At 38.3% G+C, this 23553-nt stretch overlaps 1 protein-coding gene across 8 annotated transcripts in view; it reads left to right on the top strand.

The window, feature by feature from the left end:
• Positions 1-23217, top strand: part of KIAA1549L (KIAA1549 like) — a 138365-nt gene extending 115148 nt beyond the window's left edge. For 6 of the 8 annotated variants that reach the window (XM_075755248.1, XM_075755247.1, XM_075755253.1 and 3 more), the window contains 5 exons: positions 2205-2552; positions 8502-8599; positions 9820-9965; positions 13864-14015; positions 17943-21598. In XM_075755248.1, the coding sequence (XP_075611363.1) occupies positions 2205-2552; positions 8502-8599; positions 9820-9965; positions 13864-14015; positions 17943-18224 (1026 nt within the window). In that variant the 3' untranslated portion in view covers positions 18225-21598. Of the gene's footprint in view, positions 1-2204; positions 2553-8501; positions 8600-9819; positions 9966-13863; positions 14016-17942; positions 21599-22170 lie in introns of those variants that run through there. The other 2 variants (XR_012835811.1, XM_075755251.1) reach the window with 2 other exon arrangements.
• The last annotated feature ends 336 nt before the right edge of the window (positions 23218-23553 follow it).

The following is a 23553-nucleotide window of genomic DNA, read 5'->3' as shown; positions in this document are numbered from 1 at the left end:
CTGGATTTTTATAATGGTAACATTAATGCATAATGGCATCTATTTATGATACTTACTTGTTTCAATTGTTAGGAAAGCAAATGACATACATCAGAAAGTGATAGCATGAATTGAAATAAATTTTAAAACTTGAGGAAAAGCAATGGTCACCAGTCTCCTCATAAATCTTCAACTTTTATATTGATAAATCAGAGCTGACTTAATGTTGACTGCTAATATGCATCCTTTATTCATACAAGATATTTTAGACATTCTCTAGAGGTCTAATGGCTTCACCAAGGGGGTTGTAGTAGAGAACCTGATTTATTTCAGGTTTGGGTACTAATAGGTCTCTTGTGGGATTCCATTCACTGACATTTTTACAGTCATGAGGAAATCTTAGAGCCATGGTTATTAATCACCCAGTTGGGACAGTATGATTTCAGAGGCTCTTTGGTTGCACTTATACATACAAACTGCCGTTGCATTTTATAGTCAGGCTTCTAAAATTTAGCTGATTTTTATTTATCCTACCCTGTAACAGCACAGATAACAGTGGAATAAAAATGCAGGAAGAAAATGAAGGAAAACTATTTAGTTGAAGATTTCCTACAAAGTTTTTCAGTTTAAGATAACTTTGTGTCATTACATTGGGGGAGGAACAATCTGATGTGTGTACCACTTAGGAAGCCTAAAGTTGGGTTTGTGGTTTTGAATTTGGATAATATACCATATAAATGTATAAATTATAGTTAAATTCTAATATTCAAAGGATTAAATATGGTCTTCACTTTCCTTTTTTATTGCTGTATTGTCATTAAATACAAAAGAAAGCTTTAGGTATAACAGCTAAGAGAGAAAACAAATTAAGATCTCTTATTTAAATTTATTGCCAGTTTTTAGGCTAACCATGTAACTCTTCTCTGAATGGCTGACAACAGAAGAAGAAAGTCGGTTTGATATTTGACTCTGCAGATAAAGAAATATGTACTATGATTGTCCTATAAAATATATGATCATACATAGCTTGCAACAGGTTGGCGGCACAGTTGTTTCTCTAGTCAGATATATAGAAAGCTCTTGCACTATTATTACATTGAAAAAGTACGCCACAGCAGGAACTACAGAGCACTCAAGTAAATTATCAGGGCAGTGCTGGAATTTTTAATAACATCCTGTTGTATTCTTTTATTTGTGGCTATTTTAAATGCTAATACAATTCTAACCATATGCTATACATAAAAGGAGGTACATATCCTATTCTTCATTCTAGTTATCCTAACATCCTGAATTTATTTTACTGATATTTAAAGAATAAGAAATTGGTTGCTTTTTCAGACTGCCTATTTAACATGTATTTTTTGAATCTGTAGCCTGTAAAACTAATCTTACAGAAGACAGAAGAAGTTAGGTATCTCACTGTCAAGTTCTTATATGATGTTTTTTTCTGTCTTGGAGTTACAGGCAAAAAAAAGTCAAGGGAGTGATTTCTGTTTGTAGTTATCTGCACAGAAGGAGTTACCCTAGGAGTAACCCTTCAAGTTAAGCTGCGCGAGTACTATCTGCTCATTAGAGTACGTGCTTCATTCACTGTTCCCATGTTAGTTTTGGATAAATTTCTGTGTAACTTCTGTTTGGTGGCTAGGTAAGCTGACTGAGCTGGGTCAGGATATTTTCTGCAAGAGATGGTACCTAGTTTGTAGTGTCATTGTTAGTGGTCCTCACTAGGTCAGACAGTTCAGGAAAACTCCTAAACTTTAATTCTTCTGAAATCTTAACGTGTGAGAATGGACAAAAGAATTTCAGTCCCTGTAGCCGTAACAAGCGGTCCCTTGTAAGGGGTCCTTCATAGTGATGGTACTATTTCAGAAGCCATACTCCTCCTGGCACAGTTGTACTCCCATTGATACTAACAACTAAGAAAAGAATTTAAACATTAATTCTAATTGTTTTTAAGTGAACCATTGACAATTTAATCTGCTACAGAGTGTCCCTGATAGTTTTTGCAGCAAACAATAGAGTATGTAAACGGGTCTTTTGAGTCCCTGGCTATTATACTTGCCTGCGTCATATCACTCCTTTTTAATATTTGTCACGTGTCTATATTGTCACAGTTCCTGACTTTGTATACGTTACATCTGTGTTTGAGAATGTTTTATGTGAGGCAGCACAAATACTGTCTTGTATAGCTTTTTACGTATACGTGCTTTTATTCCATCCAACAGACTGAGCCTGAAATTATAGAAGAAACAAATGTTGACCGTGTCAATGAGCCTCGGAGTTACACCAGGTCCCGTCAGGCCAAAGGCCACTCGGAGACCTCAACTTTAAGTTCTCAGCCCTCCATTGATGAGGTTCGACAGCAGATGCATATGCTCTTGGAAGAGGCTTTCAGCCTGGCCTCTGCAGGCCACGGAGGACAGAGCAGGCAGGAGGCGTACAGCTCAGCACCGCACTTGCCCTACTCGGAGGTTGTGACCAGTGCTCCTGGTACCATGACCCGACCTAGAGGGGGGGTACAGTGGGTACCCACATACAGACCAGAAATGTATCAGTACAGTTTACCAAGACCAGTAAGTGAAACTTCTCTTTAGTAATATCATAAATATATTTCTACTCTGAGACACATTTTTTTAAAGATGGAGCCCCATTTACATGCTTAACACCAAATGTAAAGCTGTGGGGTGTATGTATGTATGCTTACCCATACCCATCTCTTGCATGAAGACTTGTAGTATCTATTTTAGCAGCAAGATGGTCTTGTCTAATTTGTGCTTGAAAGAATGGGCTGCACTAAGCTCCTGGCTGTTCAGGAGATCAAGAACTTGTTTGCATGTTTCCTCCTATTCACCGAATGCACATTAGGAAGCAATCTGGTGTTGTAGAACAGCTGTGTAGGCAGCTGGGTATGAAACATTCAGCACTTCTGCATGAGGTCCATCACTGAAGGGCATCATCGCAAGAGAGGGAACTGAGAGTACAGTGACCTGAAATGTGGGCTGTGATTGACAATCTTGCAGTTATAGCTATTGACTTGGGACTCTAGAGATGGTTTAATTTCACAGGTTTCTTGGCTGACCTTATGTAAGTCACTCTTTATCCCTCATTTTCTAGCCTTAAATCACGACTAATATGTCCTTACCTGAAAAAAAGTAATAAGTAAATTAAGAGCTGAAATCCATGGATGGAAATTGTGAATGGAATTTTGTAGGTATCTAGACAGCAGTCACAGTAGCACTGTGCATACTATTAGCATGTTAAACCACCCCTGAATTCCCACATGTGGTATTGTGAAACTCAACAAAATATTTTCCTTCTCGTATGTCAGGCACAAATCTAAATAAGAGATGATTGCTTTCAGATGAGAAATAGCCCATCTATCAATGAGAGTGTGCAAAGTTGTTCATTTTAAAGCTTGCTTTTTTTTTTCTTTTGGTCAGAAATGAATATTTTTTTTTTTAAAGAATGCTTTTCAAATGGAGTTCCTTACTCTGGCTACAATAAGAGAATAATGCAGAAAAATGTCCTCAGTTCAAAACAACTATTACTATGGCTTCCTTCCATGACAATAAATAAAAAAATAATACATTAAGGGATGCTGCTTTTCAGCTAGTCTGAACATATTTGAAAGCCAATGGCACTGCCTGCAAAGGTTCATGCTGGTGCTATTTGAATCATACTAAAGGTTATTTCTGGCACTTAGAAATTAGTCCGATGAACTTCATACAGCATATAATCATATTTTATGGCTAGAATTCGATTACAAGCTTAAGAGACAGCTAATGGGTTGTCGAATTACTTTGATGCTTCATAAAGTCTTTCTAAAATGAAATTAAAAATATTATATGGTGACAGATTTTTTTAAAAAAATGCAATAACCATACTTTTTTGGTGACTACTTCACTATTTTCTTTCTAAGACTCATTACTCTTCTAAATCATCTGCATGTTTAGGACCTTTAAGCATTTGCTTATTTTTCTGGTGTTTTGAAGATAGTGTTAAAAAGTTCCCTGAAGATAACTGATCACCACAGATTAAGATAGGCACAGGCTGCTGGAATTCAGATAAGGGCTGCTAATTCATAGCTTTCTGCATATTAGTTTCACGAATACAAGCTGTACTTTAACTAAACCATTTACAGGTTTGTTCTTAAATGGGGATGGAGGATTAGAATTGAAAATATCCAGCTGAGATGTGTGGGAAGTGACCAGACGTTCTCCAGCTTTATAAAGCAGAAATGGTGAACAGATTGAGGCAAAACAACAAAAATCTGCATGCAAATCTCCATCTCAGTGTTTGCCTTTGTGCCATATGCTTTCAGGGAACCAGAACCACTCTTCAAGTCTATGTTTCCTCAGGTCCTCTGCAAGTTATGGATCTTTGATTTTTTTTTTTGCAGTCAACTTCTTGGCTAGTCCCACCATCACACAGTTGTGTGTGGTCTCCATAGCATGCATGCATCTTCTTTCCCTTTTTTCTTTTTTCCTTTTGAGGCCTTCTGTGGGTTTTTTATATGCTGGCATTAATACCTAGGTTCTCTGTAGCTCTTGTGAGGGAATGTCGGTCTGTCAAACTGCTCATGGGTGACCTGTGATAACAGGATTCCTTCATCTGGAGCTCGTGCCTTCTCCTGGCAGAGAAAAGCTAGTAAAATGCAAACTCTTAATGTTGTTCTGAAGCCTCCAAACACTGGATCAGCAATGCTTGGCTGGGTCCTTGTCATCCGGCTGGTGTATAAGGACTGGAGGATGGAGTTAGAGTTGAGTGTATAACAAGCCTGACTGCCAGCGTTGTACCACGTTACTGCTTTGGAAATTAGCACGGCTGAATGAAGCAGAGAGCTATGGCCAGGGAAAAAAACCCTTTTGATTATAAGGCTGGACAAGTTCCCATCTCTCCTCCATAGAGCTCTGGAAAGAGGAGTGAGAGTAACAGAGCTCTGGGTCCCAAGGTGAGACCTAGCACTGTACAGCAGGCACTGATGGACAGATGTACAGGCTAGGTGGCTGGTAACGTATCCAAGTCCTCAGAGCTTCTCTTTATTTGATAGTATTTTACCAAAGTTCAGCCGCTTTCAATAACAGTTACTAAACTAAATTTAAAATGGGACAGCTAGCAAAGCAAAACCAAATCCAGCTGAAATCCATAAGTTTGCATTATTTGTGGATTGCAATTTAATAATCAAATTAGTTAATTCAATGAGTGAGCAAAGACACTGCCCTTTTACTTCCTATGGTGAGATGTCAGGAGATGGATATTTCTGTAATTAGAAAGTAACATTGAGTAATTTCACCCAAGACAAATACATCTATAAGTTGGAGGTGGTAAAAATATTTTAATACCGCAAGCAGGGAAATGTAGCCTTAAAGCTAACTGCAAAGCTTCTCCTTTAGACTTTAGTTATTGCTGATTTAACTTTTCTTTCCGGCATCCTGGCAGGCGTTACCTTATACTTTTGTGGGTTGTAGAAGACACTGGTGCAGGTATCTGCTGGTGGCTGGACTTCATCTTCAAGAGGGTTGTGTTGTATGTCTCCTGGGCCCAAAGGCTGACGTTTCTCTGCCAAAATGCACTTACTACTTTTTAAAATTCTTCATTGGTTTTCTTTTTAAATTGTCAGTGTTTTAGCTGCAACAGACTCCTTCACTGGCGTTTCTTCCTGAAAGGGTGCCATGGGGTCTGCAGCCTGGTACCAGTGCAGTCTGTCCTGAATCTCAAATTCGATTACTTTTGCCCATGATTGTGATAGCCTTTGTATTATACAAGTCCTCATTTTCCAGCAAAATAGAGTTTGGAATCCATGCAGAATCGTTCTCTTTTTAAATTTTTTGCTTTTTAGTGGTTTCTTTCTTTTTTGGTGAACAGAAGTGATGCAACTTTTTTTTTTTTTTTAAAGATAAACTCATTTTGGAGAATAAAATTAAGCAATTTTTTTTGTGAAATCAGCTTTTTTTTTTTTCCTGATTGGATTTACAAATCAAGTGTATGAATTTCAGTGAAGTGATTTTATTTCTACAGTCATGACAGTGAACCTAGAACCCTAGGGGCTCATCTATATCTATAATAGACCAGCCTCTTTAGTAAAACTTTGATTTAATTTAGCCTCTAAACATTTTTTCTATTTACGTGTTGCATGTAGGAAAATACTAATGCCCCGACCCATTGGAGAAATTCTAGAAATTTTATTGGAGTTCCTCTTGTAACAGTTTTGGTGTCTGTGGAAGCTTAGCACAAAGAGGACTGGCTGCTGTCCACCAGGACGGAGTGTTCCTCGGCATGGCGTAGCAGATGTCGTAACAAGATTTTTCACTGTAATACGATTCCCTCTGGCCAACCATTAGCAAAATATTGCCACTCACTCACAAGTGTTCATCTCCTATGTAAGCAGCAAAATAAATGCTTTGATTTTCTATTTTACTTTTTTCCCCAAAAATCTTCAGTGGAAGTCACAGCATGCTTGTGAACTGTTCTTTGTGATCCCTTAAAATGCCTCCTTTGATGTCCATCTTCCAAAGCACATCCACTAACACACAAGATAAACCCCAAATCTCTCTCTGAGTCCATGTCTACCCTGTTATACTGAAATAGTATCTGGAGCCACCGACCACTCTGAAACATGAGCTCATGTGCTGTTCCTTCAAAACGGGCGGGGGGAAAGAACTTCATACTTGGTACAAATGCATGCTGAGAGCAAGATGTGGGATGAAAGGCTTGTGGAGCCAGAAAGAAGGATTCAGTTCAGCCTGAGAGAGCACTGCCAGCTTTTCAGATGCAGAAGAGGCATTGTGGACCATTTCAAGTCCAGTGCTATTAGAGGAAATCTAATTGAGGTTTTCTTTGATGCGAATAGCAATTGTTTTTTCTATACAGTTCTTTCATTAAAATAATCAGTATTTCCAACTCTTGGCTAGGAAATGTACCATTGCCTTTTCAGATTTTTTTTCCCCACCTAAATATAGAAATACTTTAAATATCATTGTATCATGGTGAAAGTAAATATTAGGAGACTTTGTAGGTGGCATGAAAGGAAAAATGATTTTCACAGACATGCCTTTGAGGGACTCTACCCTGGTTTAAAAGGGGTGGCAGTGAGAGGCGGGAGAAAGATGCTTGGTCTGTATTGCTTTTCCCTTAGAGACACTGACATCAAAAGTCAGTGTTTGATAAGTTACCTTTCCTGTGTGTTAACCCAGCTTTGCAGTTGTTTGAGAAAGAAGGTATTGGAACACTGTCTAAATGTGTAATTTTTAAAGATGATTACTGAAAGATAGTGGGTTTTGATGTTTAGTGTGGGATTTATATTGCCAAAATCAAACCTCGATGTAGGTGTTAAGTCTGAGCTAATCATGTAAATCCTGTAGGCTCTTTCTACAGGCAGAGGATAGAGTGTGACTCATCCCATGGTAAGGTGTTTTTAGCTTTCTCTGCTGTTTGTGGAAGGAACTTCTCTGGCTAAACCAGATACCTCTTGTTTAGAGGGCCAAACCAGATACCTCTTGTTTAGAGGGCCAAAGTCCCACCATTGAGGAACTTTTTGTCAAAATGCCTATGTCTTGATACTGGACAGCCTCCCCATAATTTGCTATTTGCTGTTGCTCTGATCTTATCTTTAATCCTGTGTGTTGCTCTGAAGTAGCATTAATGAAAGCATCATTAAAAAACCCAAAAACCAAAACCACAATGTGTTGAAGAAAAGTGTCAATGAAATGCTAGAGAGAGAGAGAGTGAGATCATCTCTGTGTCTTTAAGTATATTTAGCAAAATTATGACCTCTAATCTATAGCATTACAAAGAATTCAGAAGAGAAATGTTGTCCTACATGTCACTTGTTGGGTGCCGTGGGTTTCGTGTGCACGATTACTTGTCCTTCACTTGTATTAGTGATGAAATCCAGAATTACTATGGCCAAGATGTTTAATTTTGTGACTTAGTGGGTTGGTTCTGTGTTCCTCTGAATTCCTCTGCTTTTTCAGAACTGTTTGAGACCTTCATTATTGCTTTAGAAAGTTACAGAGCTTGGGGTTTTAGTGAAGAATTTGTTTTCATCTCTTCAAGGCTGAAAGGGAGAGATGGAAATATGCATTGCTTACAGGCAGCTTCACTTCACTAGATGCTGCTCTGAGGATGCTTTCTGAATCTTTAAAATACTTTCTTTCTGGAGGAAGTGAAAATACTGAGATCTTTTTCCTGTCCAAAGCAGCTGTTGAGTCTCACACAATCATAACACATCTGCTTTGCCAGCAAGGTTACAAATGTCAGAGACAGTGTTTAATACGTTTTATTCTAATTAGACTTCATCTTGGCTCTGAACTCATCTTTTCATGTTTTTTTCCACATCCTAAAATCACCCAAGCACTGTAAATTCTCAAATAAAAGGCGATTACTGTTGATGCCGCAAAAAGTTAACTTCCTGTGGGCCGGCACGTGAAGCAGGTATTTAATTTCTGACTTTTTTTTTTTGCTTTTTAATCTGACTGAGATCTATTGGTGTTTCAGAAAATATTTATTTTTCTCCTTTACAGGCTTACAGATTTTCTCAGCTTCCTGAGATGGTAATGGGTTCTCCTCCTCCTCCTGTCCCTCCCAGAACAGGTCCTGTGGCTGTTGCCTCTCTCAGGAGGTATTTATCTGTTGGTTTATTTTAGATTTGATCTCTAAAAAACCCACTGTTGTAATAAGAATTGGGGCAAACCCTGAAGGCGCACTTACAAGGCACTTACACATTCGTGAAGTTAGAAACATGTTGGTTTTATTTCATTTTAACACGAAGAGGAAAGGAATAACAATGAATTTGCTCTTCTATTAGCTGATCGACTTCAATAAAATTAAGAAATCCAGGCTCTGATTTCTTTTAAAACATGCTTTGCTTCAACTCGCATAATGTCGTATTGTATTGCAGATGTGTGGTAGATAACTCGCCCTGTCATTCTCCCTGCTTTTCTCTATTGTAAAGACTTGCAACAGGATACAGATGAATTGTAAGATGTTTCTCACTACCCCGGGTCTGGGGATTTCTGCCTAGCTTTCAGGTATCTCATACTGGCGTTTCTGAAGCCAAATACGTGCAAAAGCCTGACTGCCTTAGCTCAGTGCATACGCTTTGTCTCTTCCTCACAGTAAGGCACTCTATAAAATACATTTCAAGGAATTTTTACACTTCTGTGGTGGATGAACTCATTTAGCCTTCAGTGCTGTGCTGTTAGGTACTGCCTGGTGCCAGCTGCAATTCGAGGCACCGCAGGCCTGCTGAGAGTTGCTGCGGAGCTCCGAGGCCAAAGGAAACTTGCCTGAGTGGCTGCCAATGATATCGTAGCTGCCTCCAAATATTCAGGATACAGACTCTGTCTGCTGACATATTCTTGTTCATTCATTACATTTTAGCTCTGAAGCAACTGGGACATGCCATTTCAAAAGATGTTAGTACTTCCCAAGTGCAGTTAACGTTAATTACCATAATAGCCTCTTAGTATGTGATACCATATTATATATTATGTAGTAATATGTTACTGTCTACAGTCTTGTGTTGATGAATTATGGTAAAGCTCTGGTTTCGTGTTGCATGTCACAGGCATTTGTTTCAAGCAGCAAGCAAAGGCTTTATGCAATGGAAATAACATGCTTTGACAAAGTAGTGACCAGGCTGAAAAAGTTGTTCTCAGATTTCTCGAGGCTTATTGTTCTCCAGTGGTTCTCCAAACTGCTGTCATGCCAGAGCAAAATCAGATAGCACGTTCCTAGCTGGCTTGTCATACTGTAGCTGATAGGCATGTATGTGGCTATGAATCTCATTTGTCAGTCAGAATGACAAAAGTTTTCTATTTTTTCTTTCTTAATGCACAGGTCTACATCAGATATTGGCAGCAAAGTGCGAATACCTGAGTCCAGTGGGGCAGATCAGGCCCAGCATCATGATCAGGCATCTTTTGCACCTGGTTCAAGAGCTCCGATGTCTGTTGGTCCGCTTGATCAATCAGCTTTTCACTCAGGTGAAAAAATAACACAGGCCTAACTTGCAGCTTTGAGAGCCTGAAAAGAGAGTCTGTACAACGGAGCTGTAAGGAGTACTGCAGAAGGAGGCTTAATGGCATTCAGCTCCGCTTGGTTTGTAAGGAAAGGGAGGAAAAACAAGTGGATGTGCAGAATAGCGCGTGCGAGATTGAGGTTTTCCAACCTGACTGTGGGATGAGTTTTATGACTCCCTGTTTCCTCTTGAGAAATGTAACCCCTGGTCTTGTCACAACAGTGGGCTGCTGAGGGGGGTAAGTTGAAGATATGTGTCCCCCTTCCCTCCAAAACACACGGCAGCAGTGCTTTTGCATAGTCAAAGGTAATTCGTTAGCTCGTCTCCCCTCCTGTTTTGGAGAAGGCAGTTCCTGCTCAAGTGCAGAACTTGTTTTGGGTCTAAATGTCCCAGTTTTAAAGGCCTAGTGAGTTCCTGGTCCTTTTGATATGAATTTTGTTTATGAATTAATTGATTTAATCATAAGATTCAGCTGATACACTGTTTTGATGGTAACTGGATAACATTTAGCTGGGAAAATATTTGACATAGCTTCTCATTGGCAAAATATGTTTTCTTGAAGAAAACAGAAAAGAGCTTCTATAGAAAAGAGCTTACAAGATTAAAAAAAAAATCTATGTTGTCAGTTCAAAGTTTCGAAATTAGGAGGTTTGTTAGACATTGCCCTGTTAATCTGCCAGAAAAATTTCTTTCTTAGCTTTCTCAGAAGTAATAGAAAGTTATCTGCATTGTATTCAACATCTTCTACTGAGAATAATAATGTGGATATGCAAATCTGTTGTCAATTAATTAAATATAGTAGGTTTGAAAGATCCATTCTCCTCACTTGTCATACCTTCTGCAAACGGTGCATGTGAATCTGAAAAGAGCAGATGCTCACCCTTTCATTTTAAAGCATTCAAGCTATAAAATATTCCATGCTACCAAGAGTTCTTCCTTCATGTCTGCAGTAATGTGTTCTGTGTGAGATACTTTTTTATAATTTCCAGTGACATGCAGATTTTCTTGCTGTATGTTAAAACCAGTTGTGTTACCACTGAAGAGTGGCTGCATTTCAGAAGAGACAAGTGACCTCTGTGTACATTGTGGAATTTGCCAGAATTATTCTGGGGGTAGTTGGAGGAAACTTTCATACAAGATAGATGCTACAAATGGCTATAATACAGGGAAAGACAAGGAGAGTTGTCAGAAACCCGCAACTGTAATTGCAGAGGTAATTGAAGGAGGATTTCTAAAGTTCTGATAGGAAAATAATTTTTTATTGCCTCAATAGATGAAGAAACATTGGTGCAGGTGCTGATTTGGCATGAAACAGCCTAATGTTGGCTCATGTAGCCCATCAACATCACCTTTTAGATAATGAAGTTGCATTAAGAATTGCGATAAAGTATTACATCAACTAATTGGATGTTCATTTTGAATAGTAGCTCATTTTGCTGTGGTTATATTAAAAGACAATTTTGGTGTAGAAGCCATGCGTTGTCTACAGGAACAGCACTTTCTTCTCTGTACGTGTCCAAAGAATACCTATTTCCGGTCTTGCTAACTCATTTAAAATAGCAACCCTTGTGCTGTCTGTGACCTGGGAAGAACAAAGATCACCCACACCTTCTCTTAGCCCACTTCTGGGCTGGAGGAACTGGGATAGAGGTCCTGTGAGATACCGTGTGGCTACCTGCCGTCCAGACAGACGGCAGATCTGTAGATCCCACTGGTCCATAGCAATTCCACAATGACTGCTTCTTCAAGGGCTGGGTGACTCCAGCATCCTCCCTGACATAGTGCCTTTTCACCTACAACTCAATGTCAAAATGAAAGCTAAGACAGTCTCTAACAGCAGAAAACCCTCTGTAACTGTAAAGAGGTTTTAGTTCATATTTTGGATTACATACCCCTCATTTTTCTTCCAGTTTTTTTCTGGTGGTGGGTTGTTTTGGGTTTTTCTTTTCTTTTTTTTTTTTTTTTTTGAGACCACGTTGAGACAGATGATATGTTTGTGCTCTGGAGACAATTGTGCTATAAAATATATTTTTGTCTTCTTTGCACACCCTGGTTGTATTCGTAGCCCTTCTGTCGTAGAACTGTATGGGAGGTCATTGAGAACCTACAAATTGCTGGTTTTGTGGAGACTCCTTTGGGGATGGGTGTCACTGTTCAAGTCTTTCTATCTCTATGCATGAGCCCATGCAGCATTCCCAGTATCTACTGGAGTAGGCAGCATAACCTTCTTGCAGAGTGTTCAGAAGTGAGGATGTGCCAGGGCTGTAAATTACATTCTGGGGGGCAGATATTTGAAGTAGACAGTAAATGATGCTAATTTCTATCAATTATTCTCTGAAGTTTGGGGGAATGCCCATGTCATGTCATTTTGTCAGCACCTCTTGTACAGCAGTATCATATCTACTGAGGACAATTAGTGGTAACATTCAAATGATGTGCAGTTGGAGAGGAGAGGAATTATATTTTCTCTGCATTGACTCTAGTACAGAGCCAGTGCCCATCTATGCAACATTACTGTACCTCTATTCCACAGCGAAAAGGAGTTGTACTTTATTGTGTTCTTAAGGGGGTTACTGGCTCTTCTGCTTTCATATAAATGATGTTATTTTTGCTATAATCAGTGATTCCAAAAAGTAAAATACATGTCCATGTATTATAACTGATTACTCAAAGCACACCATCCACGTGCTTTATTTACTACCTGATGAAAATGATACAGAATTTTCCCACCCAGGATTTAGGAATGAGGATTTTATGACTATAGTGCAGCAGTGGTACGTTGCTGGTGTCTGTCTTCAAATCTTATAGACACTAGAGGAAGGAAGTCTTACTGGACAAGCAAATTGGTTGTATTTTATTCTAAACTTGGCAAATACATGGAGTTAGAATGGCTTCTCTCAAGGGAAATAGCAGGAGCACGCAATGAGGTGCTGGTCTTCCAGACAGCCTGGTTATAGCCTGTGGATAATCTGAGTAATTGCAGCAAGAGCCACGTTGTTCCCTGCATCTCTGTGAACCCCAGGAATAAACCCTACCTGAAAGAGCAGATGTAACCATATCCAGAGATTTGGCTGAACCTCACACTAGGAAAGCTGTTTTCTCCCACCCAGTACGTTAGTGGAATTTTAGTAGAAGGCTTCCTGGACATCCTCATGCCTACATCTTGATCAAGATGTGATCAAGAGATTTGGTGTCAACAAGTTTCCTTGGAAATATTTAAGTCATAGCTGCATAATTTATTGCAGTCATAGACTTTTCCTGGAAAAGGAATTGAGCAGGTAGAGCCTTGGTATTTATTATGGAAGTGTTGAAGTTTTATGATGAGATTGTTGAGATTACAGCCTTTTAAATTTATCGCTCGCTCATTTTTAGATTTTGTGCCTAGAGATATTAAGACAGTTTTACTGCGCAAACTGAATCCTCTATAACTTGCGGTTGAAAAGAAAGGTGCACTACTCTGAAACCCATGGTAACAACAGCTAAAAATTGAATAAAAGGAAACAAATGTAAGAGGGGAAAAAAAGCCTTTTTTATCCTAATGATTCAAAGTTTTAATGAAGATAAGCTGTTACAAGGATCAAGTCCTAAGGACTAAGTCCTCATATCCTTATCTGAAGGCTGTGCATGATTATATAGACAACTGCAAATCTTACCTTCTCCGGTATTTCCCAGCATTATAGAGATGTTCTAGTCAGATGGTGGGAGCCTTACATCCAAATGATGGTGATCACATTCTCACCAAATAAAAAAATAACCAAAACCTCAAAAAACCCCAACTGAGGCTAGTTACTTTATAAGCATTATCTTCTAATTTATAACTGAAAATATCAGCTCTTAATTATACTCACTCTCTTTCTTAATAGGAAATACTGTACCAGCAGTGTTTGCCATACCAGCAGCAAACCGACCTGGCTTCACAGGCTATTTTATCCCAACGCCACCCACCGCATACAGAAACCAAGCCTGGATGCCCTATGCTGGAGAGAATGAATTACCAGGGCAGTGGGCAGATTCGGTAAGCATCCTTGCTTTTCTAAATACATATATTTTCTGTGATTTGCAGTGGAGGGGTTTTAAGCAATGCTAAGTGATCAGCAAAGAATCTGAGTGAGATAATAGTTCCTTGAATGGCAATAATCTCTAGTAGTGAAAAGTTATGAGAGGGGGCATAGATACTATAGCTGTACATCCTATGAACTGTAAATAAGGTCTTTCAGAAAGTTAAATCATTCACTAGGTTTAGGGGCTGGCACCCATTTAAAGTTGGTGGGTTAGGTTCCATTTTTTCTTTCCGAAGACAGAGGTTAAATATTTGGATAGGCATGTGGCAGGAGTAGGTGATGCTGCCTCTCAAGGTGGCCTTGTGCTGTTTGGAAACTGGAGAGCACCTTTCTGTCCTGGAGGCTTCTCTCAAGACAGCCCGGCTGCCCGAATCCTATCTCCTGGCTCTGCCGCAGCTCTGCTGTGCAGTGTCACTCCTGCAGGCTGTAGTGACAGATCATAAATTAAATAATGAATTGCATAATCCTAGTCTGGGATAGATGTAATTTTTAGCGCAAGTATACCTACATTTCAAAGAAAGAAAGTTGAGACATCCTAAAATGAATTGCAGTAGTCTATCATGTTTGAAACAATTTCTAAAATTTAGGGCTTTTTTCCACTAGGAAAAAAAAAATCAGTTCTGGTGCTTGAGCTCACATCTGGTATTTATGCAGAACCAATTCAGCTAAACAAACTGGGAGATGGATTGTATTGTGCATACCATCAACAGAGTATTTTAGTGAATTGCAGCTGGAGTCTAATAGTTGGCTTTGAGCAGCTAAGCAAGAGACAGCACAGTCATATAAATGTTCCTGGGGGCAGCTATTTGTTGCCAAATCTTTATTATTGCTCCTGATGCCTGTGAGGAAAAGAATTCAGTTTGACTGTCAGATGCAAATCTGAATTTGTAGACTGAACTGTCAAAAAAAAAAAAAAGTATGTTCATCTGTAAGCTGAGCACATCTGCTCATGTGCCCCGACACCTGGAGGTTTTCGGTGCTGTCGTAGAGATTCCCTTCCCAGAGCTGCCCTTTAAAGCAAGGAAACCCTTTTTCTTTTAATTATTTTCTGCATTTGTTTATTTAATTTTGTCATTGTTTTTAACCCTACTGACATTTTAAATCCAGGAGGCCTGTTATGTCTGAGCAATCATTTTAAACTTTTTTTTTTAAGAAGAACCACCCCCACCCCCCAAAAAACAAAACAGGTAAATTTTTTATTTGTCTTCCATTCTTTCCCTTTTGTATCCCTACTCCTTGGCTGCAGTCCCATAAAAAAAAAAAAAAAGCCAGATATCACTTGTCAAAAGGGAAGACTGAAAACAAACTGGACAAAACTAGAATGCAATTCTTCAGCCCCTAGTTCCTTCCTCTGGAGGGAGAAGAATGTAATTCCTCTGGAAGGAGAAGAGTGTAATCTTGTTGTGGGTTTCCCTCTTGTCAGGGAAAGAGGTGGGAAGAGCAGTTACTGCCAGTGGATCGTACATAGAGGAATGGAGAGGGATATGAGAAGCTGTCTGAAAAAGAACTGTGGCAATATAGAATTCAAAGGAAAGAAATATTCCTTTTAACTTCACTTACCCGTTATAGAGCTTTAACAACTTCTTGTTACTCAGACTATCAGCCCTCCTGTAACTTTTGCAGGAGAAGAGGGGAAAAATGTAAAATTAAACCGCTTCAGTTTCTACAGTGAATTTCCACCTCCCAATGACTGCAAATCTGTCAAGAAATTATCTTTATTTGAAAATAATTTTTAGATGAACTAGTAATAGTGTTAGCAACATAATACGGACAGAAAACCTGAATAAAACTGAAAAATAAAGATCTAAATTAATACTCAGAGTTTGAGTTTCTGGACGCTTTCTGGTTTCTGAGCCTCTACATTATAGCTCAATCATGCTTCCAAGGTTTTCTTGACAATTAGTAAGAACAGAGGCTTAATATCTATAAGGTGAAAATTGGAATTCTTTACTTTTCGTGCATTTCCCCTGGCTGGACTATAAACAAGGGGACATAGGAAACAGAAGAATTGACAACAAAGAACTATCTAAGCTCAATTTACTGTAAGGTACTCTTTTCTCAGTTAAAAGGTAAGTACTGAAGCACTAAGTTTTTGTGGGAGAAGGGAACTGTATCCGACAAAGCGTTTCTTTTCCAAGTTGCCAGATGCTACTCAGTGATGGTAGTAACCTGGTGGCCTCTAGTGGTATGTTCACATGTTGTACAACTAAAATGTTTGTCTTGAATAATCTATTGTAAACTAAACAGATGCAACTGCATTTAGTCATCACTTTCATATTATACTTGCTTCCTATGTTTGTCTCATCACACCATATGAACGTGTTTGACGTTCTCTTTGTCGCTTGATGGGTATCCAAGATTGCATAGAGCATGTGTAAATCCTAGTGGTCAGGTTTTCACAGGTTCTTAGATGCCTGAAGTGGCAAGATTTTCAAAAGCATGCGAGGGGTTGTTAAACTCTCACAGGGCCAGAGCCAAAATGGGATTTAAGCAAAATTCCAAAGCTGTCATTCCGAAGTCCATGCTGAAGTTCCACGTTTCCCAGAAGGTATATAAAATTGGCAGATGTTTCACATCTTGACATTTCAGTCTGCTTTCAGACACCTAAAGTTCTGAAATTCTGCTCCTGGCATACCCACCAAATCCTTAGCCCTGGTGGGTGAAGCACCTTACAACTCAGCCTGACTGAAAACCAAAAATTAGCTGAGACATCTGCCTGGCCACCAATATTATATGCTTATATGAGACCTTAATGTATCTGGAAAGTCAAAAAAACATGGGTTTTTTCCATTTAAAGCAAAAAGAATTACAAAGTTAACTTTTTAGTGAATAAACATTGTGGAAACTTATCAGTTAACTGATAAGTGTAGTATTCTGAGAATAGTGTAGGTAAGTGTGGTCTTCTGAGTCAGTTCATAAAAAAGCATCACTGAACTTTCCTTTATTGGCACGGACTAGAATGATCAACTGGTAACCTTTTCGTCAAGGAGATATTATCTTGTCCTAGTAATAGGTGATGGGTTGCCTTCTGTGTAAAGCCTTCTTCAAAACGAAGGGCTGTAGATTCCTGGTTTACAGGCTTTTGCAAAACATAAATACTATTTTTATTTGATGCATTAAAAACTTGTGAGGACTATAAAGACTGGTATTGTGGTTTGTGGATTTGTGAAGGAAATTTAATGTCTCACAGTGACTAAAGAGCCTATGTTATTATTTTAGTTTTAGCCAGTGTAATGAGGGGCTGAAATCAGTGAAGTTATAAGTTATAACAGAGTAAAATTGTAAACATCTGTTAAATGTGGCCAGAAATCGTGATACTTCTGAGAAGTCAAGCCTCCTTGTTGGTGTTGAGTTTCCAGGTTGGCATACCTGAGCTTATCCCTGTTGTCTGGATCTAGTGAATTTTTGTTAGAACAGTAAGCCCAGAGACTTGGCTGACTTGGATTAGACAGTGGCTGCAAATCAGCAAATTCCACTTTTCTATTCTAGGCTTTTCAGTGTCCTGAAATGTAGTGGTGCTGTCTGTTTAAAAATGAAATTTTTAGGAGGAATAGTAAGCAGAGAACACGCTTTCAGAAAAGCCTTCTCCTTTTGACTTTTTGTAGTGATGATAAATTAGGACATGCAATGTTTCCCCTCCTAGCTGTTTTTGGTGCCACAGTCTGGGGAGCTGAGTAGCTGGTACATTGAAATATGTGCGGAAATGGCACGTGCCAAGATAAACGTTTTAAATGGACGCTTCGGAGTATGAGGCTTACGATCTCTTCATATGGTCCCACCTGTTACATCTTATTCTGCCCCAGGGAGGTTTGTGTTACCTGGCAGGTGGCATTACAGATCAACTGTTCTGTATAATTTTGTGTAATTACAATGCTCTACAGGTTCCATTACCTGGATACATCGAGGCTTATCCGAGGTCCCGCTACCAACATAATTCTCCTTCACGACTTCCTCGCCAATACAGCCAGCAAGCGAGCATGCATCCCAGCCTGGAACAAGCTCCTTTGCCATCCACCGCAGCTTCTCAGCAGAGCCTGACAGAAAATGACCCATCTGATGCTCCTCTCACCAACATTTCTACCGCTGCCCTCGTAAAGGCAATAAGAGAAGAAGTTGCTAAACTGGCTAAGAAGCAGACAGACATGTTTGAGTTCCAGGTCTAATGCCTTTTGTGCACAGTGCTTGTATCATGCAACCTAAGGTAGCCAAGAAAGTGACTCCTTTAATTTTCAGTTACAAACTTGCTGTGAATTGTGCCAAAGTGATGGCATTTTTCTTTGTCTGAAAAGTCAACACTATGAAATGACTTAAAGTAGAGCAGCAGGACTCTGAAGATACATAATTCTGCTTGCCAGCTAAGCAAATGCTGCCAGGTAACTGTTTAATATGGATAAAATTGATCATCTGCAATTGTTCGTTACTTAGCTCTTGTGTTATGACCCATCATCACTAGAGATGCTGCTGAACGTGTCTGCGCAACACCATGTTTCATTTGCAGACCCAAAGGTAGAGCTGCTGAAAATAACTTCTGCATGTCAAAACTTTGATTAAAGAAGAAAATACAGTAGAACACTGTTAGCTAAAGGCCACGGTAGTGTGGTGGTGGCCGTGTTAATTGTTTGCTGCAGGACGTTGTATAAGGGATGCTGATTTCAGCAACGCAGAGTCATTCAGCCTTTTCATTCTAGAGACCGTATTCATACCAAAAGAATTTGAGATGAGTAAGTAATACAAATAAATGTCCTGTAAATAGCCCTAATTATTCTCATCCTATTAACAGTACAAAGAAGTGAAAGAAGAAAAGACTGTGAAGAACGTTAATGATATTTTGATAATCGGTGGCTACCTTGTCCCTGAATGCCACTGATGAGTTATGGAGGAGATTTTTTCAGCATGAGAGAATACAATGTGTGAAGAGCCAACAAAGGATATTGGTGCTAGAAGCTTCCAGGAGAAATGAAAAAAGGTTAATTCGCATTTGCTCTATATTCAGGCTTTTTGCTCTGAATGCATGTGAAGCTGGTAAACCCGAGACCTTTGAGCAAGTCTTTCAAACCTGGAATAATGAATACATCTGCTTGGACAAGAAAACCTCTGTTTAACACAGTGCTTTTTTTTCTTAAACAATGATATGTACTAAAGTGATGCCAGAAAGTGCTACCTGAAGTTGCAGTTGATTTTGATTATGCTGGAATAGTCAATGCACACCTAGTAAGTTCTGAATGTAGAGGACCTGATTATTATATTAACATGTAAATAAGTAGATGGTTACATGGATTAACAAACATACTAATGTTCTGTGAAAAAGAGCATTTCCAGAAATTATGCTGACTTTATATTGTGCAAGATAAAGGTCACTAGTTGTTAAACTGCATTGTTGTATGAATCTAATCCCAAAAGAAAAGCAAACCAGTTGAATGAGACAATAGATCATCTGCTGCAGTTGTACAAAACAGTTGGAGATCACGAACATGTTTTCAGTTCCTTTGGCAGTTAGCTTCGGGAGCTGAAGTTGTTGCAAATTATGTTGTGTTGGGCATGTTTGATGTCAACGGGAGTTAAAGGTAATGTCCTTCATTTCAGTAAGTTATTTAGTTATCCTCAATTGCTTATGCTATTTTGTCTGATCATTTCTTTTCCCTGAGTTTCTTTGGTCTTTACTGAGGTGAGAAAGGGAACTTGGTTTAGCTTTTTGGCCATCAGTGAAATGAGAAGGAGAGAGGATATAGAACAGGGGATAGAAGAAGAAACTGATGAAGCACAAACTTTTAAAGCAGAGCTATTTTTTCCCCAAATAATTATATTATAAACCCTGACTGAGATTGTGATATATAGTTATCCTAAAATATACAGATCTCTTCTGCTCCAATACCTTAAATATTGCAGAAGCTTTTGGAATGCTAGCTAATCTTTCAACAAATGTGAAATTTCATTTTTATTATTTAAAAATCAGATATAAATAAAATGTATTTTTGTAATTTCTATGTATATATGTGCTGTATATTTATATGTGACTAGTCTGCTATAGTCAGAAAATTTCCATAAACCAACTGAAAAAAAAAAAAAAAAAAAAGAAAAAAAAAGTAATTTTAATGCTCAATATAAGCATGCTATGTCTGGAGTACACAAATACACATTTGGGGACCTGGATACTAAACAACCAAAGAAACTCAATCTTTCATATAAATATAAGTCTAGTGAAGACAGACTGCTGTCTCTTACCTGTCAGCTAACTAATACTGATCTTATCAGTGTGATACAATACATCCAAATGTGTTTTTGTGTTGACTTAATAGCTGCCTAAGAGTATCACACTTCTTTAATATGACAACTTAAAAATACTGCGCCAAACTCAGTGTGCCATAAAAAGACTAGTTCTGGGTGGCTTCAGTGGGAACTTCACTCGCTGAGAGCAAGGATGAGTTTTCTCTATTAGGATTCATCTACACGTGCAAGTTTCACTAGAATCCCTTAAACAATATTCTGCCTATTTTTCAGTCATTTAAATCACTGTAACATAAGCACAGATGTAATTGAAGAGTGGCTTTACTTTTATTTAGTCTAAGCTGGTTCATAACTGGCTTAAACTAACTCGGTAAGTGAAATCTACACTAAATTGTGCCAGCCACATTTTGCATCAGCTTTATTACCTCAGTTTTTGAATGATTCCTCTATTTAGCCCAGTGAAATTTTGCAAGTAGATAGGCCCTCCTATGCAACAGGAGTGAAATGTGCTGTGAAATAAATTTCTGTATCTTAGACTCCAGTTTTGCAAAGTTACCCTAAAGCTGCAAGTACGGAAGCAGCAGCGATCACATGGATGGGAGTGCTGAAGCAATATAGCTGGGAAGGGTAACATTACGACGTGTTCCCAAAAGAGTCACAGGAGGTAGGACATAGCAGATTTAAACAGCATCTTTGGGACACTTAGTTCTGCTTGTAAATCTGTACCAATTCTTAAATTTAAGCGATTTAGCAGTTCTATCAAAAAATGTGTGAGGATAAAGCCAAGCATATATCTTGCCATACTGGAAAGTAAGAACTTTGGAAATGACCTACATGTACAGGGCTTGAGTGCCTACAGGCAAACAAAAAGAACAAGTAGAAAACACCCAAATAAAAACGTTTAAATAGCTTTCTAGAAAGACAAACCATTTCAGTAAAGTTAAACAAAGTACTCTTCATACTACTGAGGAAGACCTGTTAGACTTTCAAACTTAATTTTGTTTGGTATTGTATTGATGATGTGCAGTCTATTGAATATTCCCTCAACCATCACTCTAAAACCATTGTGGTGCACTTGATTCACAAATACATTTTACATTCTGCATTCATAATGGCTTTTTATCTTTTTTGTAATTTGTTTCTGTATTTTTTTCTTAAGTATAAAGTAAGATTATAGCAAGATAGTAAGGACATTTCTGGGAAAGAAAAATCATGCTGTAATATTTATACTGTCTGAGCACAAAGCAATGATAAAGTGAAAATATAGTGTACAAATAATTTGTAATATAATAAACATTTTGTATGGCTACAATTACAATATAGTTTTTCAACATTGATTTCAAAGAAGAAAGTGTACCTGTTTAAAGTTATAACCTCATCAAAATATATTCATGCCATTTTTACTGATAAAAATTCAGTCATTAAGGCTTTTCTACTAAATGTCCCAATTTTGTTTAAAATTATGTTTAATGTTTAGGTGAAAATACTGTTTTCTGTGTACAAAAATATTGATGTTCTGACCACTATTTGTCTTCAGACTTGTAAATCATCAGTAGAAACATCTGCAAATGAAATGCACGTAAAATTACTTCTCAGTATGTGAAGTATACTCTCATAGTATACCCTACTCTCATAGGTATACTATGTGTGACATTTATTAACATCAGTGGAAGAGTAACTTTAAGAGGATAAGAGGGTACTCTTTGACAGTCATTTTTTGAGAAAAAACATATCTGGATTTGAGAGAAGCTCTAGCACTCAGTGTAGAAATATGAATAATATTTGTATCTAAAAATATCATGGATAGAACTTGATAGAAATGCATGTAAATCCTCTCTATAGAAATGGGGAAATTATCCTAAGTAATGATCATTTCTTTTTCAGACTAACTTTGAAAAGCTGAGACACAGAGGAAAGAAAATGTAAGATAAAAATGCGAAGCAGGTAGAAAAAGCAGCATTGGATTGAGTGGCAGACCTGAAGTGAGGGCTCTGTCTCATTTAAGAGATGACACATACAAGCTAACTACAATTTTCATTATATTTCAATATTTCTGACTGTAAAGAATTAATTACACTTTAATGTGTGGTTTTAGTCCCTCATTGCAAATAGAAGTTGGCAGTTAGCTCTTGTAAAAGTCTGGAAGCCGCAAATTTTCTGAGCTAGCAGGAGAAGTCACTTCATTTTGCTGACCTTGTTCCTCCTGTACGCATCTGAGCAGCTCTGAGTACTGTGCCCAAGGATGCTGTAAAGCAGTTATGGTCCTGACCTTGCATTTCCTGTACATAAACAAATCTCAGTGGGTTCCCATACCTCACTGACATGAAATGGGATAGGAAGAGAACAAGTGTGAGATAATATGAAGGATATTAACAGGTCAGGAGTACCTTAATGGTCTGGAAGCTGTGGTTCTTCTGTTGTGTGCTTACTCATGCCAACCAGAAAATGGTTGTATTTGACAGCTGTCCTCAGCAAGGTGCATTCCTTTCATTGTCAGTGACCGATATGTATAAATTAAGACTCAGTCCTATCACAACAGACTGTATCAATTAATGCTTCCACTCCTTCGTGTAAGCCATGTGCATTGTCTGTGTAGGTCCACATGAGAGTGGCATAATTGACATGAGTGGTTTCCAGTTACTCAGAGTAATCTCTTGTAATAAAAGACCAAGTAGTATGGCATCTTATATATATTCTACTACATCATTGGGGGTAGGGGGGAAGACATGATCATACAGTACGTTAGTATATTAATACCATTAGTCTTTTTTTGAAATGCTTTGTGAAAAAGGGAAAGCTTGCTCTGCTAAGATCAGGACTGCTTCCTAGTCTGAGTGCGTGCAGGGCTCAGTACGCTGTTGTGGCTGGTGGAGCTGATCTCTCCTCTTGCCATTTACTGCCCCTCCATAAAAAGGTACAAGCACACAGCTTTTTTTTTTTTTTTTTTTTTTTTTTTTTTTTTAAAGATAGTTGTAATTCTGAAAATAAGTATATGGGGTAAATAACACATATCTAGTTCCCTGTGGCCACTCCAGATGTATTACTGGTGTGCTAAGCAATTTGTACAACACAGTGTATATTCAAAGAGAAATGAATTGGCTCAAGTTGTTTACTGTAATGTTATTTTGACATAGTGCTGTAGACTTTGTAACAGTGCTATGTGGAATCAGTATGTCAAATGGTACCTTAGACTTTCTGTGCTAAATTTTCTTTTCATGGATTAATTTTTTCACCATAACTCCAGGACTGAGTAAGATTTTGTTTGTT

Source organism: Balearica regulorum, chromosome 5 (assembly GCF_011004875.1).
Source record: "Balearica regulorum gibbericeps isolate bBalReg1 chromosome 5, bBalReg1.pri, whole genome shotgun sequence".
In the NCBI taxonomy this organism is placed as follows: Eukaryota; Metazoa; Chordata; class Aves; order Gruiformes; family Gruidae; genus Balearica; species Balearica regulorum.
Note: the sequence above shows the minus strand (reverse complement) of the source record. Positions and strands in the feature narration are given on the sequence as shown.